The sequence below is a fragment of the Lacerta agilis genome, chromosome 4, assembly GCF_009819535.1.
Source record: "Lacerta agilis isolate rLacAgi1 chromosome 4, rLacAgi1.pri, whole genome shotgun sequence".
NCBI classification, from domain to species: domain Eukaryota; kingdom Metazoa; phylum Chordata; class Lepidosauria; order Squamata; family Lacertidae; genus Lacerta; species Lacerta agilis.
In genome coordinates, this window is record NC_046315.1 from 78188250 (window position 1) to 78203332 (window position 15083).

Sequence of the window (15083 nt, forward strand, 5' to 3'; positions counted from 1 at the left end):
ATACACAATATAAGCATGTCCCGTTCTGCCCCCCCAAAGGGCCTGCGTATCAGTTGGACCCCCTTAAAATGGTTGCCACCTGTATAAAAATATATAATGAGAACACCAAATACAATAACCCCCTTCCCACAAACACATTTAAAGGGCCATAGAATGTTAAATCAGCCGAAGGCTTGGGTATAGAGAAACATCATTGTGATCTTCTGAGGAGATCGAAATGTGGGTGACCCCATGGATGTAGCCAGTTAAAACAAGAGAAATACTTAACTAATTCACCAATCAACTAACTGCCCCCCCATAAGATTCTGGCTACACCCATGGGTGACCCCACCTGCCTTTCAAACTTAGCCCACAGAGACTGGGTGGGTGGAATAGGTTAGGCCTACTGGCCAGATTCTGTTCCTTACACTGGCACATGCTATAGGCTTTTATCACCCAGATGCAAAGCACCACACACCTGCGTCCAGATGCACAACTCCCGTACCTGAGTCACTGCCTAATTTGCCTCACGCCCTTGGGAGAGATGGTTCCAGATAAACACTTGGCAAGATGGGAGGAGTAAAAAATAGGTTCAGCAGAAGGTTTTTCCAGTGGACCCAATTCTGTTCTCCCTCACCCACACACAGGAATTCTGACATGAAGCCATTGTTTTCATTAGCCCTGGCCTGTGTGCAATAATGAACTGACTTTGTCTTTTTTGAGCCACCATAATTGGTCATCAAACAGATTCCATATTGGACAAGTCTTTGGTGAGAGTGTACTCCGATGGCCTCAAATGTTTTTTGTCATTCATTTTTTGCTTCTAGCAGTCTACGGTGTTAAATATATTCTGGGTGCATCTGTAGGTATGTTCTTGGTGTTTTTAGGAGTACATTTCTGCTGTTTTACATGTAGGCTACAGTGGTACCTTAGTTTATGAACAGCCCGGTTTAAGAACGATTTGGTTTACAAACTCCGCAAAAGCGGAAACAGTGTCTTGGTTTGAGAGCTTTATCTCGGTCTAAGAACGGAATCCGAACAGTGGAAGGGCGCCTCTTTAGGGAAAGCGTGCCTCAGTTTGAGAATGGTTTTGGTTTAAGGACTGACTTCCGGAAAGGATTAAGTTCGTAAACCGAGGTACCACTGTACACCTAAAAATGTTAAAAATTGTTTCTTGTCAAAGTACTTGGGAAGCCGCACATGAGAAAGCAAATGGAGGTTTGTGTTTTTCCTGTGTGTGAAGCACCAATCTTGGGTCCCACCAAACTATGTAGCCCAAACTGTGATGCGCTTGCTTGTATATTAGGTGTGTGTCAGTGCCTAACACAGCACCACGGGATACAAGGTGAATTGTGGTGCTGGTGTGTTCCATGGTTGTATAGATGCTGGGTTATAATAAACACCACGTTCTTTATTTATTTTCGCTTTTACAGACAACCTTCTTGTTCCATCTTGCAATCCTTTTCACATTTATTCTGCCAAAGTTGTAGTAAATTCCCTGACTAAGAAACTGGATTAAATCAATATTGCACATGAGGGATTTAGATTTGGTTTTCTTTCGGCTCTTTCCTAACAAACCTTCCCTACAGTGTTTTTGTGGGGTGTGTGTGTGTGTGTGTGTGTTTTAAGTTGACGATGGATGAACAGTTTGAATGGGAATACTTTGACACAAAGATGTTTGGGAACTCTACATGTAAATTCTAAAACTCACGTGAAATGGATTTGAGGTTGATTCATTCGCTTTATATATGCACATTCTCAATTACCTCAGGAGATATCTGCATGATGAGTACCCTTCTTCAGGTAAAAAGAAGCTTGATTTCCGTACTGGCTGAACCCTGCAATTTTAATTTTTTGAGGCTCGTGACAGTGTGTATCTTTTGGGCCTAGTATTCACAAGTGCGGTATTACGAGGTGACTGCAATAATCAGGGCAGGGGAAAGTAAGTTTTGGTGTGAACTGGCCTCAACTGCTGACATTGCCATTGTTATAAATGTCTGGTGCTACGCACCCCAGCTTGAAAACAAGTGTGCTTAAAGAAGCTTGTGGTTTCTTCACCTAGGCAAAAAACCACATGCTCTCTTTCTCTCAAGGAACGGCAAAACCAGTATCTCTTCTGACACATGTGAACGTTCCAGCCAAAGGACAAGGGAGTCCCCACCCTCTTTTGTTGTTCTTGCTGTGTGACTCAGAACAAGACTGCACAGGTGCTGACAAATTGTAATTAAGAGGAAGGAGTCTCAAAACCTTTAAGGGGTTGCCTCCTTACACTCGTATGTCTTGAAAAAGGGGGATTTCTGAATAAGGGACGCTGAGCTTCTGCTATGCCACAGTCTTGTTGCATTGTCTCTACCGGCTTGGGCTTGAGTTATTGTGCCCTTTAAAAAGTGCACTCTGGCAGATACCAGCTGGTATCTCTGTGAGCTTGGAGAGAGAACTTTTGAAAAGAGGTGCTTGCCAAACTCACTCTCCACTCTCTCTCCTTACACACTTAAATCTTGTGCTACTGGAAAGAATTTTCTATTTTGCTTCGACTTAAATCTTTACATCTCTGCAAGGAAAGGGCGTTTCCTGCTTCCCAGATTGCAGAGCTCCCACAAGAATTCTCTTGAGTCTGTCATATATATATTTGCAGCAAGCTATGGTGCAGAGTATTTTATTTTATTTTATTTTAGGTATTGGCAAATTTGCTGCCATTATTTAGACAGAATAGCCATAAAACGATCTGTGCAATAGTGTGCATGCGAGCACATGCTGCGCTTTTATGCAGCATCAAACTCTTCCTGTATATTGTGGCTACAAAACAGAATGTCAGACTTTACATCAAACTGGAGTCTGCTCTGCTTTCATTGCAGCAAAGGTTTGGTCGCACAGTGCTGTAGGCAGTGAAATTTAATATTATTGTGACTTGCTTAGTAATTTTAGGATGACAGAAGGAAATGGATTTAAGTTTAAATATAAAGGCACACATGGCTTTTGTCAAATGGAATCCGAGGTTACTTACGGAGGGAGTGACTTCTTTCCCATTGTCAGTATGAATTAGTAGTTTGCAAATAACCAGCCTCTAGACGGTAGATTCAATGTCTTTTTTGTTGTCCTCAAAAAAAAAGGAGGTTTACAGAGGCATGGCCACACATACAGACCTGACAGTGAAGTTACAGTTCAGAGCTGTTGAACTGGTTTGGTGCTGTAGGCTTTCAGAATTTGGGTTTCTCATTGTGCACTTGCATAAAAAATATATTTATTTTGTTTGCCACTATATAAAGATCTGGCTTGTGGGGGGGCGGGGGGGCGTAGCTATATGCATTTAATACTCTACTCTTCAGACTCTGCAAATGCAGCCTGGTGGCCTCCCAGCGCATTGTCTCCTTGCTGAGCCTTTCTTTCCATAAGTATAACAAACCTGCTTCAACTGTTTGGCCTTAGAAATATCCAAAAGTAGGTTTGCCTGAAATAACAGGAAAGGCCCCCAAGTGCGGATGTGCCTATACAAAGGCAGGTGATTTCTGTTTAACCCCCTAGTCACTGACTTGTTTTGTAGCTGCTTGAAATGAATTGACTCACCATCCCTACGGTTTTGCATCTTTGGTAATTACTATAATGCTTCAAAAACACAGCGTTTGACAGCCTATTCCTGTGTGAACCTACAGCTCTGTTGCCCTCTTGTTATCTTGCTGGTGTTTAGAACAGTGCATTCATGCTCAAACCTGTTCTAATGTTAAAAGTGCAAAAGGGGGCAGTAAAGTGCTATCCAGAAAATGCTATCTTTTTGAAGAGTGGGTATGTGCTTTTTTTATTGCAGATACTCATTTTACTCTCAATTTGTTATCTCAGTTATTCATTGGTTTGTTATTTTAGGGGACACTTTTCTGCATTTAGTGGTTTTTAAGCGTGGTGGATGCGTGTTTGCAAAAGACTTGCCACTTTTAAACAATAAATGCAGTGGCGGGGAATGGCACTTCAGTTCCTGTGTGAAGTTGCTTTGCCCTTTTATTTCTTTCCTCTTTTTGCAAACGGCCAAAACTCTGCCGTACACACATGTGTCTGACAAAGTGCTTTTGCAAAGAGCTTCAATCAGTTAACAGTTTCTCTTATGTGTGCTGTACTTCCAGCACTACATTCCTATGGAAACTGTGTCCTCCCCACCAAAAAAAGAGGGGGGAAACGTTGAGAGTTGGGGCTGAGATGAGATGCGGAGAAGTAAGATGTGGAGTGGGGTCAAGGAGTCAAGTGTTGGGCTCTTGGCCAGAGGTGCATGCATGATTCATCAAGAAGTGGTAGGAATGAGCATCTAATTGCCCTGCATTTACCAATTACTTTTTCCATCTGGTGATTCTGTGGGCCAATTCATCTCTGTAAGGACATGCCCATGATTTTACTAAAGGTGTACTATGTATGTATATGTATGCGTATCTATATATGTAAGGTAAAAAAAAAAGTGTATGCATATGTAGGCATGATTCCCTATCCCCACCTGCAGAGCAGGCAAATACAACATGATAGTGTGATGTTCAGCAGTGAATTCTGGAGAATGCAGCTTCCTGCTGTGTCGATTGGTGGTTTTCTGACGGTGGCATCAGTCCATTGTGGGAGCTGAAATTGATTTAGCAAATGGAACAAAGCTCTCTAGAAGCTCTCTAGTGCGCGACAAGTACTTACAGCATTCCAGTAATTGCTCAGCACAATATTGCAAAAATAATAAATAATAAAATGTAAATAGTTGCGATGTTACTATGTAAGGAGGTCATTTGTAAAAGTACCATTTATAACCCATCATTTTCAGCTAAAACAGGCTGTCCCTGCCCCCAATAAATGATGCGTGAACTACATACCTCCCAATTCACATTCTTTTAAATGTTAGATACCCAACATAAAACAGTCTTGGCCAGGGATCCCCAAACTAAGTCCTGGGGGCCGGATGTGGCCCAATCGCCTTCTAAATCCGGCCTGCGGATGGTCCGGGAATCAGCGTGTTTTTACATGAGTAGAATGTGTCCTTTTAATTAAAAATGTATCTCTGGGTTATTTGTGAGGCCTGCCTGGTGTTTGTACATGAGTAGAATGTGTGCTTTTATTTAAAATGCATCTCTGGGTTATTTGTGGGGCATAGGAATTCGTTCATATATATTTTTTTCAAAATATAGTCCGGCCCCCCACAAGCTCTGAGGGACAGTGGACCGGCCCCCTGCTGAAAAAGTTTGCCGACCCCTGGTCTTGGCTATATGAGAGTAGTGCAGGTGGGACAAGATTCTGTATATAGTTTTCGGTTTGGGAGAAGCTCTCAGCAAAGGAGACTGTTGCAGTGGGAAGATCATTAAGTGTGCTGCATTGCTGCCAGTCTCTAGAGTCAAATTCATGTGTTAAAAGTATTGCATGGAGCTTTAGCCTCTGCTCATGTTTTATGCAATACATTGTCCTGCAATATGCATTTAAAGAAATGTATTTCCATTCTTACATTTAGCAAGTAAGCAAGAGGCTGTTTACTAACAACTTTCTAACAGTTGTAACCTCTTGGATGTAAACTAACCATTAGGCCCAGTTCATTTCAATGTCTTGATGGTGGAAGGCCCTGCATATAGTGTAAGTTCGGTTGTCAATATCCGCCTAGCAAAATGGGCTTATGAAGACCCTTGAGCGCAAAGTACTGCTGCACAGAACTGTTGTGGGAGGACTAGGAGAGTGACACGGTAATATTTTTTCACATATGATGATAAAAGTATCCTCGAGCTCTGCTGGCCTTGCTTGTATACCCACGCGAATGTGTTAATGTGGGATGAAGAACACATCTTGAAATAGGATGTGCATTTGTAGCCAGTATAAATACTGCTCTGTATTCTCAAGTGAAAACACACTTTTAGTCTCATGTGTGAAAATACTCTCAGAGTGAAGTAGGCTGGTGATTGAGGTTGGGTGGTAGATTTCTAGCTGATTCAAGGTAAAAGGTAAAGGGACCCCTGACCATTAGATCCAGTCGTGTCCGACTCTGGAGTTGTGGTGCTCATCTTGTGTTGCTGGCCGAGGGAGCTGGCGTACAGCTTCTGAGTCATGTGGCCAACATGACAAAGCCACTTCTGGAGAACCAGAGCAGCGCACGGAAACTCCGTTTACCTTCCTGCCGGAGCGGTACCTATTTATCTACTTGCACTTTTGACATGCTTTTGAACTGCTAGGTGGGCAGGAGCTGGGACCGAGCAACTGGAGCTCACCCCATCGCAGGGATTCGAACCGCCGACCTTCTGATCAGCAAGCCCTAGGCTCTGTGGTTTAACCCACAGCGCCACACCTGGCTTATTGTGGGGGTGTGGGGGGGGGCAGGCACTGTGTATGGCAAAGCAGCACAGGCATTTGAAGGAGCCTTCTGAATGGTTGTTAACCCGGCTAGTTTTAGCTTTGTCTGTATTATTTTGTATTAATGTTTATTTTCTATTGATTTTAATGTAGCCTGCTCTGGGATTAGGGCTGGGCGATATATCGTCCAAAACAGATTTGAAGTCCAAATCATGATATTGTGTTTGTGTATGTGTTATTGGGGGGGGGGGAATCACAATGCGGGGAAAACCGCGAATCCAGCCAATGCCTCTCCATACCTCGATCCTTATTTCAGACATCGTGACATATCAGAGTATTGTGATGTTTACCTGGTGATATATCACAATGTTGAAAACCAGATATTGCCCAGCCCTATCTTATCTGGGATTGCCTAGGCAATGAAGCATTTCATAAAAATGCATAAAGAAGGAAGTTCAGTAACCATGGGAACTAGGAAACACTGGGAGAGGCAGAGTACTGTACACCTAAACAGCTGAGGAATTTTTTTTTTAAAAAAAAGTCATTTGGGAAGAGAGATTACAGAAGAGTTGAGGCATGTACAGATGCAGCATCTGTACTGTATTTGAAGTCTCCATACTCCTGTGGCAAATGATACGCATGGGTTGTTTTCTGCTATTTCATGTTTTGTCATAATACGTATATTACTTGGCATCCTGACACGGTAGAGGAACAGCCTTCCCACACTCTTTTACCACACAGGTAATACAGCCTATGAGATGGATCCCACATGGACTTCCTATTTCGTACATTATGCCATCTGTGCGACTGAGGTGCCCGCTGTTCTTCCACCACATGAAACTCCCAAGCAGTGGATTCCCCCGTTACATAATTTCTGGCAAACAGGTTTTTCAGGTTTTCAAGCATTTCCTTACACTGAATACCTCTTCCCCTGAAGAAGAGCTTTTGCACGTTTGAAAAATGCATTCGGAATCGTGGACTGAATATATTTTGTGCACACGCATAGGAGCCTGTTGTCCTCTTTTCATAAATCTAGGCATCACTGCATTTCATTTATAATGAGCGAGCATCTCATGTTTGAAATGTCACCATTCAGACTCACATTTGGGGAGTAAAAAACAACAACAAGGAGGCTTTTCTTTTCTTTTCTTTTTTTTAAAAGGAATGAAAACAACTTGACATCTGTTTCTGAAGCTTGTGTATTTCATGTTCAAATCGCTTGCCCCAGTGCTTCGGTATAGAAGCTGGCTACGCGTTGGCAAAGGGTGCCATCAGTCTGTACCTCTTGGCTGCTGGAATGGTTCCTAGCAGCCATATGCAGCTCCATATTTTCTGTTTCAGGAGCCACAAGAAGGGCAAATAAGGCAGACAAAGGGAGATTAGAACCAATTTTGTTCATCAGCTCCATCTGGTTCTGTACGCCAGCCCTAAAAGGAATATGTTCTCTGTCTCCCCTTATCTTGCATCTATGCACACGTGATTAACAGCGCACCATTTGCTTGCTTGTTTGTTTGTGCCCTGTTCAATTTCAACGGTGGTTCTTGTTTGAATGCAAATCTGCGGTGAGAATGAACAGTGAAGCGGCTGGAGGTTTTGCATTAGAGCTCTAGGTTTTGCATTTGGATTTGGTGCTTTGCATCGCATACCTTTGCTCTGGAAGATAACCCGACAGCTGCAGACATAATGAACCTACCCTTCCCGTGCAGCTTTCAGCTGAACTCTTCAGAGGACGTGGCCTTGCCATCATTGGTTTGGCACCAGGTGTGGGTTTGGGGAGACTTCTGCTCTTGTGTATTAGTTACAGTTCTGTTTGAACCAAAAGTTTTTTAATTAGCTAAATCACTACCACCCCCTGCACCTTTTTTCAAAGTGTCGTCAGGAAAACTGACTGGATTGTGGATATGTAAAATCTCTAAAGACTGTATGTCCCACACAGATGGTGGCACAAGTACACCAGCAGCCTCTGCTTCTTGAATGCAAAACGTCACAAGAATACTTAACGCCACAGTCCATAAACCAATTAAGCCTTGCTTTAAGGTGAATCAGAGGTTGTGGTCATTCCAGTTAAAACAGTAAAATCATTTAAAATATTTACTGGTGGCTTATTGTAAAACGCTTACACTCTGCCTTTCCAAAACAGGCTCAAGGCTACCTGAAAAGCAAGAGAGAAATGGAATGCTAAAGATAAGTGAATGAATGAGACAGATCAATTAAAAATACAATGCATTTGAGGTCTTGTAGGAGCTAAACTCAGAAAGATACATCCATAAGACCCGTTGTAAAAGCCTGTCGGCAAAAAACAAACAAACACTAAAATCACTAGCAGCCAAGCCTTTCTACCTTCACAGAGTACCTAAACTTTGCCGTATTAAATTGTTTACATAGATTTCTTGTTTCTAAGCTTCCTTATAAATATCTGGACAGCCTCTTCTTTCCTCTATAATCCTGTGCCTTGTAAATTAATATGTAGTTTTTGAAGTAAAATGGCTGCAGAGTAAGTGACTTAAGGAAACAATAAACATCCACACATTTTTCTTCATGTATCTTTTAAAGAATACACTTACAATATATTTATTGACTGTCAGGCTGTTTTCTTTCTGAATGACTTTTTGGATGACTCTGCCATTCTGGCGGCAATTGTAAGCCCTCTTACCTGAGAGCAAACACCCCCCCCCCTTTTTAGTATTTTTTTATTAAAGATTTTCTTGATTTACAAAGGCATGTGCAATGTCTCTGAGCCAAGCCCCTTTTAACTTGGTGAGACTTCCTTCCAAGGAAGCATGCACAGGATTGCACAGTCAGATTGTACTTGGGTGAAGATGCAAAAATAAAATAAAACGATGGCCTCTGCAACCTTTTAACAGTTTTTAGGCAAGCGGAGATCCATTTCTAGCTCACAAACTCACAATTAAGAGTCTCTGAACCATCGTCACCATCTTATATGTATGCACCTTTTTATTTCCATGCTAAGGCAGACAGTCCAAGTGTCCCTATTTTCCACGGACAGTCATGGATTTACAGAAGCCATCCTGGTTTCTGATTTGATCTGGGAATGTCCCGCTTTTCCTTAGGACATACCTGCTTTCATCAGAGAAATGCTGGAGGGTATGCTAAGGCTGTCTGTCCCAACCTGGTGCCAAACAAATACAGTGGTGCCTCGCAAGACGAAATTAATTCGTTCCGCGAGTCGTTTCGTATTGCGAAAAATTCGTCTTGCAAAGCACGGTTTCCCATAGGAATGCATTGAAATTTAATTCCCATAGGAATGCATTGAAATTTTCGTCTTGCGAAGCACGACCATAGAAGAATTCGTCTTGCGAGTCACCTAAAAAATTGCAAAACCCTTTCGTCTAGCGAGTTTTCCATTGTGCGAGGCATTCGTCTTGCGAGGTACCACTGTATTATAGACCATAACTCCCATCGGCGAGCATGGGAGGGTCAGGTCACCAGGTCAGGGATGGCTGGGGAAGTTGTTGGTAGGCTTATTTAATCAAGTGCAAGATAACCGGAATCTCTGGTTTAATTATTAAGCTTTCATAATGGAGCAAGCACACGTGTTTGTATGTTTGTGTATATGAGGGAGAAAGATTGCCCGGCGTTTTAATGCTAGCTGTTGGATAGGGCCATTCATTAGGAACCCATTCCTTTCAGTCTTCAGAGACATTTTCTATTAAGGAAGATCTCTGCAGCAATATGGCTGACAAGAAAGATTTAGGAAGAGGGAAAGGAAGCTTTCAGCTATAGGTATTAGGGGGATATTGTATCCATAGCTCTAAAGAGCAGCTTCCAGGCATTAATTGGAACACATGCATCCAGGCTTGGGGGTGGGGGAAGAAAGATTGCAGTGGCCTTTGTTGCTCATGAGAGCGTGTCTTCATTTTGCGGTTGAATCAATATTACAAGCAATTATTTTAATTTTGAAACGTTTATTTTGTTTAAGGCACCACATTAAAATGAAGCCGGTTGCTTGACTGATGAGTAGCCAACTCGATAAAGAATCTGAAATATTTCAGATAACCATTTGATACCAGGCAGTGCACACTTTAATGGTTTACGTAGACCTGCCCTAGTTTTAAGGGAAGGCGAAGCTTTCCTCTCCTTTTTTTTTACGAAAGGAATGAGGGAAGGAGATGAGTTGGAAGCCTTCTAAAGGATCAGCAAGCAGAGGGAGGTATTGTGGATAAAAGGAGGTCAGATGTGTATCCATTGCCTGGAAGCTGAAGCAACTGTTGGTTCACTGCCCGTCCATATGTTAGGCCAGGAAGGGGCCAGCCAATGCCTCTGTTATAGTTGAAATTGCTCTGTGTAACATTTAATTATCTAGCACATTTATCACATACCTTCCTTCCATCATGCAGCTCATGAGTGGCTTCCCAGGCCGTCTCCCATCCAGGCACTCACCAGAGCCAGACCTGCTTAGCTTCAGCAGCAGCTTCTGCCCTAGACAGTGCCTGTGATACCACTGAAAAGCAACAAAACCCCCACCTACACCATTATAAGGGTTACGTGACATTGGAGAAACTTAACTTTAACAAGCTTTCTAGGGTGATTGCTTCCATGAGCGAGGCTAACATCATAGAATTGTAGAGTTGTAAGGGACTGCGAGGGTCTTCTAGCCCAAACCCCTGCAACGCAAGGAATCTGAACTAAATCATCCAACTTCTGCTTCAAAGCCTCTTCGAAGGAGAGTCCACTATCTCTCGTGGGAGTCCGTTCCACTGTCCAGCAGCTCTTGCTGTCAGGAAGTTCTTCCTGATGTTTAGGTGGAATCTCCTTTCTCATAACTTGAATCCATTGGTTTGGGTCCTAGCCTCCAGTGCAGAAGAAAAGAAGCTTGCTCCCTCCTCCATGTCAATATGGTGATTATGTCTCCCTTTTACCAGGTTAAACATACCCAATTCCCTCAACCATTCCTCATAAGACTTGGTTTCCAGGCCTTTGATAATCTTGGTCACCGTGCTCTGCACACGTTCCAGATTGTCAACATCCTTGTGGTGCCTAGAACTGGACACCGGACTCCAGGTGCGGTCTGATCAAGGCAGAATAGAGTGGGACTATTACTTCCCTTGACCTGGATACTATACTTCTGTTGAAGCTTTTATGTTTTGCTGCTGCATCACACTGTTGACTCATGCTAAGCTTGTGGTGTACTAAGACCCCCAGATCCTTTTCACTTGTACTACTGGCAATCCAAGTATCAGACCACAGGATGCTTAATACCCGCCAACTGAAATTTCCCGCTTCAAAGAACATTTCTTTCTCATTTCAAAGGATGTTTGCTTTTTACCTCTTTTATTTTAATTTAGGCTGCGTACCCACCACTGTTTACTCTGGTTCCAGTGGACTCCCACTGCTGGTTTGGAAGCCATGTGCACATAATGTTAGCCACTATCCATGTCTACCCTGTGGTTTCTTCAGAAATGCTGCTGTTTGATGCGTTTCCCCTCAATGGGCTTCCTTCCTAGTTGAAAACATAAGGCATATTCACTCTGCAGCTACGCTGAGGTGTGCACATTTGGGACAGCCGTTGTGCGTGCACAGATGACAAGAGCATGTGCAGATGACAGCGTCATGAACAGGAGTTCATGGCGGGGGGTGTTGCAGGGCAGGGCCAATTAATCAGGAAATGTACACTGGGTGAAGACATTCATTGTGTGCACAGCAATGTGCAAATGCAACTTGAAATGCAGCAGGGGGAAATTTAAACCACCAAGGTGTGCACAGCCTTAAAAGTGGGGTTTGTATGTGAAAGAGAGGTTTTGTGTCTTGTAGCTTCTGTCCCATCCATTTCCTTTAGCAACCTAGATGGTTTTGTTTTTTTAAACAGTTTTCAAGCTGTATTTAGTTCCCTTTGCCGCCCCCCTTTAAAAATATGTTTCTGACCAGATCTTTTATCAAGTGTCTTGACATTTTTTCTCTCTCCCCCTCCCCCCCGATTCTTTTTAGATTCCATCCTGGACAAGGACTGGTACTATACCCAAAGATCGGAGACAAACTGGATATTATATGCCCGAAGGTGGACTCTAAAACTAGTGGCCAGTATGAATACTATAAGGTCTATATGGTTGATAAAGACCAAGCAGATAGTTGCACTATTAAAAAGGACAACACACCTCTGCTCAACTGTGCCAAGCCTGATCAAGATGTTAAGTTTACCATCAAGTTTCAAGAATTCAGCCCTAACCTCTGGGGACTGGAATTTCAGAGAAACAAAGATTATTACATCATATGTAAGTGAACAATGACTTTTGTTTCCTTTTCCTTCTGTCTTGCTGCTTTTTAATTTATTCATTGTATTCAATCAAGTAAGAAGCTTAAAGGATTTATATTGTTTTCTTTAAAGTATTTTCATGGCAGCTTTATTAACCAACTCCCTGCTGCTTTAGAGCTTTTTTTTTTTTTAAAGGTTCCAGGTTTTCATAAATGTGAGCTGTGTAATTGTGGTAGTGATGCTCATAATGCAATTTATGGAAAACACGGGCATCTTAATCTGGTTCCAACCAATGTGTAGAGAGGGGTAAAGGCACCGCCAGAAACAGCAGTGCTGCATTTACCCAAAGACTTGAGTACACATTATGTATGTATGTATGTTATTATTTTTTTAACGCTACAGTATCGCCCCTCTGAAATATGGTAGGTCAACCACTGCACATTGAATGGTGAACAGCAATATAATACAGTTTTGTAAATCCCAATTTTAAGCAAACAGAAGAAGAGGGAGGTAGGAGAAATAGCTCAAGATGTGAAGTAATCTTTCTGGGTAGGAATTCCCCCCCCCTAAAATATCACCTTGGTAGATAATTCAGAAATTGATCATTAACATCAAAAAGTGGGTTTGGTTTCTATTTGCATAATCCTAAGTGTTCTGTCTCTAAAGCTTCAGAGAAACTGGAGACTTACAGCCTTCTTTTCCTTTATGTATGCCTTGCCTTTCAGGATAATTCCTATCAAGCTGGCTTACCTTTTCTTTTTTTAAAAAAGTGAATATTCATTTAAGATGCAGTTGGAAATAGCTAATAATTAAAATGTACGCTTACTTGAAGGTTAATTCACTGATATCAGTAGGACATTACCAGATAGGTGGGCACTGAATTACAGGACCCATGTGCTCTCATTTCCCCACTCTATTGTTTTGCTTGCAGGACCCATAGTGAAAGTTAAAACAAAGCACCAAATTATGGCCTCATCTTTGAGTGCAGTCTTAACAGTCCTTCTCTGTTGATGTCTGGGAGGGTTAGAATCAGTGCCGGATTTACATATAAGCTAAACAAGCTATAGCTTAGGGCCCCACTCTCTTTGGGCCCCCCCAAAAAAATTAAAGGGAAAAAAAATATAAGATTAAAAAAACAAATAAAATAAAACCTGCATACAGCAACAGTGTTTTGTGTTGCGTAAGCTCCTATGGTGTAGGTAATGGACCCCACCTGCAAGCCTGCTCCCTAAAATATCACTGGTTTGCTCATTTCTATATATAGGATGCCTACATTCTGCATGGACTGGTTGCATGGAAACATGTACGGTAGCATGAAGCTGCGGACTGCAGTGCAGCACAGTTGAATGAAGGTCAAGCTGTTGTACCTGTTATCTAATATTAAATTATTTCACTATTAATATACCGGTAATTCTTCTTAATTGTATTAGATCCATAAATTACCATATAGCATATATTCAACACAAAAAAGCGACAATTTGTTGTTGACAAAGGACAGCGGGACATATAAAGGGCCCCATCACCTCCAGCAGCTTAGGGCAGGGTTAGCAAACTGTTTTAGCAGGGGGCCGGTACACTGTCCCTCAGACCTTGTGGGGGGCCAGACTATATTTTGAAAAAATAATAATGAACGAATTCCTATGCTCCACAAATAAACCAGAGATGCATTTTAAATAAAAGGACACATTCTACTCATGTAAAAACACGCTGATTCCTGGACCATCTGTGGGCCGGATTTAGAAGGTGATTGGGCTGGATCTGGCCCCCAGGCCTTAGTTTGCCTACCTATGGCTTAGGGCAGGGGTAGGCAACCTAATGCCCATGGGCCAAAAGTGGCCCATGGGGGTTGTTTAACCAGCCCATGAGCTGCCCCCGAACCGAGCTGCCCGCTTGGAAAGTCCCCACACACTGTGCTAAACCGGCGCAGCACAGCACGGTGACTCGCTTCCTTGGTACCGGAAATCACGTCTGTGCATGCTCAGATGCCAAAAATCGTGTCTGTGCAGACACAAACACCAGAAATCATGTCTGCGCAGGCGCTGGAAATCGCGGCTGCGCGTATGATCCAGCCCATGGAGGGATCTCCTCTGGAGTGAACCGGCCCAGGCGAGGTAAACATTGTCGACCCCTGGCTTAGGGCCACATCAAACCTAAATTCGGCCCTGATTAGAATGGCACATAGCTACCTCTCTGCCAGCCTTTGCATGGGGAAAGCAGCATGGCAAATGTCTGCCATAGCGGAATCCCTGAGGTTGGTCTGGTAGGCAGGTAGCTATTGCCAGCCTTTCAGACCAGAGGTTGGGCTTAGAGGCTGTGCGTCCTACAAATCTGAACACTTCAAATATTTATAATAACTGAAGAAAGAGAGAAAATTGGGCATGGGGAATAGCAATGAAAGTAAATAGCTATTTCAAAGTTACATTCGTTCTCCTTGTTTCTAGTAGATCCATTTATAAATAAGAAACGGGAAAAATAGTCGCAGCAACTGCAGTGTAATTAAAACCTGCAGCAATCAGAGAATTGATGAAATAACGAATGTGGAATATTTTAAAATGCAGTTTGCTGGGTTGTAAGATTATGTTGTAGAAATGCAGAAGTGCTCCCT

General features: G+C 42.6%; 1 protein-coding gene across 2 annotated transcripts in view; it reads left to right on the plus strand.

Annotated features, from left to right (window-relative positions):
- Positions 1-15083, plus strand: part of EFNB2 (ephrin B2) — a 54867-nt gene that overhangs the window by 14261 nt on the left and 25523 nt on the right. For both annotated transcript variants that reach the window (XM_033147777.1, XM_033147775.1), the window contains exon 2: positions 12214-12497. In XM_033147777.1, the coding sequence (XP_033003668.1) occupies positions 12214-12497 (284 nt within the window). The remainder of the gene's footprint in view (positions 1-12213; positions 12498-15083) is intronic.